At 56.3% G+C, this 3,006-nt stretch overlaps 1 protein-coding gene across 1 annotated transcript; it reads right to left on the minus strand.

Annotated features, from left to right (window-relative positions):
• Positions 1-722: 722 nt before the first annotated feature.
• On the minus strand, positions 723-2,568 carry LOC103626437 (benzyl alcohol O-benzoyltransferase). Its single transcript, XM_008646844.4, has one exon. The coding sequence runs from the start codon at positions 2,449-2,451 to the stop codon at positions 1,105-1,107; it is 1,347 nt and encodes a 448-aa protein (XP_008645066.1). The 5' UTR covers positions 2,452-2,568; the 3' UTR covers positions 723-1,104.
• Positions 2,569-3,006: the final 438 nt, after the last annotated feature.

Below are 3,006 nucleotides of genomic sequence, written 5' to 3' on the forward strand. Positions count from 1 at the left end.
TGATGATTTAATATGTGCAAGTACTAAACTTTTATGTGTACCAGGTATATTCTCCTCTCGTTAATCTTGACCTTATGTAAATAATAGTGGTCTAGAACCGGTACGAGAAAGGAAAGCCATTTTGATCGTACAGGCTAGACACATAAACCAAGATCTGGTTTGAGTTAGTTTTATTGTTATATCTATTAATTAACGCATCCAATTAGAAAACCAAATTCACTTTTGTGTTCCTGATATTTTTATGAAGAAAATTAAATCTCACTCGCTATATAAAATATATTTTTTATTTTTTTCGGCTTCTTTTCCGCCCATCAACCGACACAGAAATGAAACCAATCATACAAGCTTACCAAGCGAACATCTTATTTGAATTCCTTCAAGTATTCTACCTTGTTGACATATTACGTGAAATGCATGCATGCACTGTGTTTCTTATCGTGATAGTCGGCGGGAATGTTTCTTATATAATCTAACCTCTCTGCTTAAAATGTAATTTATTATAGTTATATCCAGAGTCGTTTTTTTCCTGACTTTGAACAATTTTATTAGAAAACACACTAGCTTAATATCAAGTCAGTTTCATTAAATCCTTCAGTTAGATGTGTTTTAACTCGATGGTGTATTCATTTCAACAAATCCATGTGTTGATATGTTTTTACAAACATAAATATGGAGAAAATAAAATATTTGAAACAGGAAAAGAATTGCGCAAACCACACGTCAAGAAGAAATACAAGGGTCTAGCTTTGCAACTTGAAGGCGGGAGGGAATGACAATATTACAAACCTGCAAGTAGTATATGAATCGTTTACAAAGTTACCCTACACAAAACATGTGTGCACACCACCATCGTGTTTTGTCGAGTATGTACGGAAATACAGTACGAAAACAGCACACGATATTACGTATAGTATGGTGTTCGTGGTTCATGACGTTTTACTATCTATGTATAGTATAGTATAGTATGGTGTCCGTGCTTATGACGTTTTACTATCTACGTACGTGTGTACATCGTATTGTGATGATATCCTGGTGGGCTACTGTTTATTCGGTGCCGTGCATGCGCACACCGTACACATGCACATATGCATGCGGCTCGGTCGGCTAGAGCTCGGCGGTGAGGCCTTCCACCTCGAGCTGAAACTTCTCCATGGCGTCCTTGGGCAGGCAGATGGGCACGACGGTGCCCTCCTCCCCCTTGCCATTCTTTGCCCTCGAGAAGTAGTTGGTGACGCCGAGGAGCGGCCCTTCGCCGCCCTTGGCCGGCCCGCCGTAGACGGCCTCGCCCCAGCCGAAGTCGACGCTCTTGAACCCGGCGTGGCTGACGTCCGACACGATGTACGTCCTCGACACCGCGAACAGCGGGCGGCCCGTGAGCACCATGAGGTCCGCCACGGACAGCAGGTAGTCGTAGGTGACCGCCGTCTTGGCCTTCCTCACCAGGTCGAGCGCGAAGCCTAGGTCCCCGGCGCAGAGCTCCCCCGCGGTGGCCGCCGCGACGGAGTAGGCGAAGGCGTTCCCGTAGAAGCCCTCGGGGAGCGGGATGTCGGGCCGGCCGCGCGCGTTGACGATGAAGGACAGGCGCACCTCCTGGTCCGCCGCGTACCCGAGCGCGGCGGTGCGGCTGCGCCAGATGCACGCGGCGACGAGCTCGAAGCGGGAGCAGCGCGCGCCGGGCGGGGCGCGCTGCCGCAGCCCCGCGATCTCCCTGGGCCCGAAGAAGAAGGGGACGCGCGCCATGTCGGCGGGCGCGGTGCACAGCATCCGGTCTGCGGGCCCGCCCGCGGGCTCGCGGTACTCGAGGTGCGGGTACGCGGGCCGCGGCGGGTCGCGCGCCATGAACATCTCCCTGCCCCAGGCCGGCGCCACGGACGGCGCGGCCGCGCCGCACGCGACCTCGCACACGGCCTTCTCGAACTGCATGCCGCCCGGGGCGTCCACGACGCAGTGGCAGAAGCGCTGGCCGAAGATGAACCCGCCGCACCTGAGGCGCGTGACCTGGACGTACAGCAGGGGGCGGTCGACCACGGGCTCGACGCCGGCCACGGTGGTGCTCTCCAGGATGAACTGCTCGAAGCACGGGAACGGCGGGCTCTGCACGTCCCCGAAGTCGGCGGCGGTGAGGCCGTCGGCGTCGGCTTCCGCGAACATGACGCCCTGCGCGGCGCAGTCCACCACGAGCTTCCTTCCTTCCACCTCGCGGAGGCGGCCGGCGAGAGGGTAGTAGGGGACGAGCGCCCGGGCCAGCGCGTCGCGGATGACCCTGGCCGGGTCCTGCCCGGCCTTGGCCGGGTTGGCGCGGTACAGGTGGATCCCGGAGCTGTAGAAGCGCATGCCCTCGGCGTCGTCGATGTCCGACAGCGGCTTCGTCTCCCGCGGCGTCGGCCCCGCCGGCGCCACCAGCACCGGGTCCCCGCGCCGCACCGTGAACGCCGGGAGCGACGATGCCATTGCCTTGTTCGCTCGTACGTACGTGGTCAGAGTGACTCAGAGAGCTGAGCCGAGCTGAGTGAGTGCGGTGCGTGACTTGATGAGCTCAGTGGAGTAGGCTGCCGAGGTCTCCTCCCTGATGAGAGTTGGTTTTATAGCGCGAGGTGGGGGTTGGTGGTGCGAATCGTGCGATGGTGCCATGGTGGAGGTGGATTGGTGGAGGAAGAGCGCACGTCGCTTGGTCAGCAAAGTCAAAGGAGCCTACCCTACCGCATGCAGATGCATACTGAACTCATCATGTGCACAATACACTACGACTACACTGGGACTGGAAAGCAACGTAACCGAGCAGTGGTGTGGAGTCGATGGAATGGAAAAGAGGCCGGTGGTACGGAAAATCTGCGGCCGGGCGCCTCGCTTTTTGACCGGCGCGGTTGCAGCGAGCGAATGCATCAAGGAACGGTGGCCACGCTCACTCTCAGGCCGCCCAAATAAATGCGGCGGCGCATACCATGCGTCATCATGCGTCACCACCGCGGGGCCCAGGGGTCATCGGGGCAGAGTAACAGTCTAGTA

Source organism: Zea mays, chromosome 5, assembly GCF_902167145.1.
Source record: "Zea mays cultivar B73 chromosome 5, Zm-B73-REFERENCE-NAM-5.0, whole genome shotgun sequence".
Classification (NCBI taxonomy): domain Eukaryota; kingdom Viridiplantae; phylum Streptophyta; class Magnoliopsida; order Poales; family Poaceae; genus Zea; species Zea mays.

Coding starts and splice junctions, on each gene's coding strand:
- LOC103626437 (XM_008646844.4), bottom strand. CDS start 2,451: ATGGCATCGTCGCTCCCGGCGTTCACGGTGCGGCGCGGGGACCCGGTG.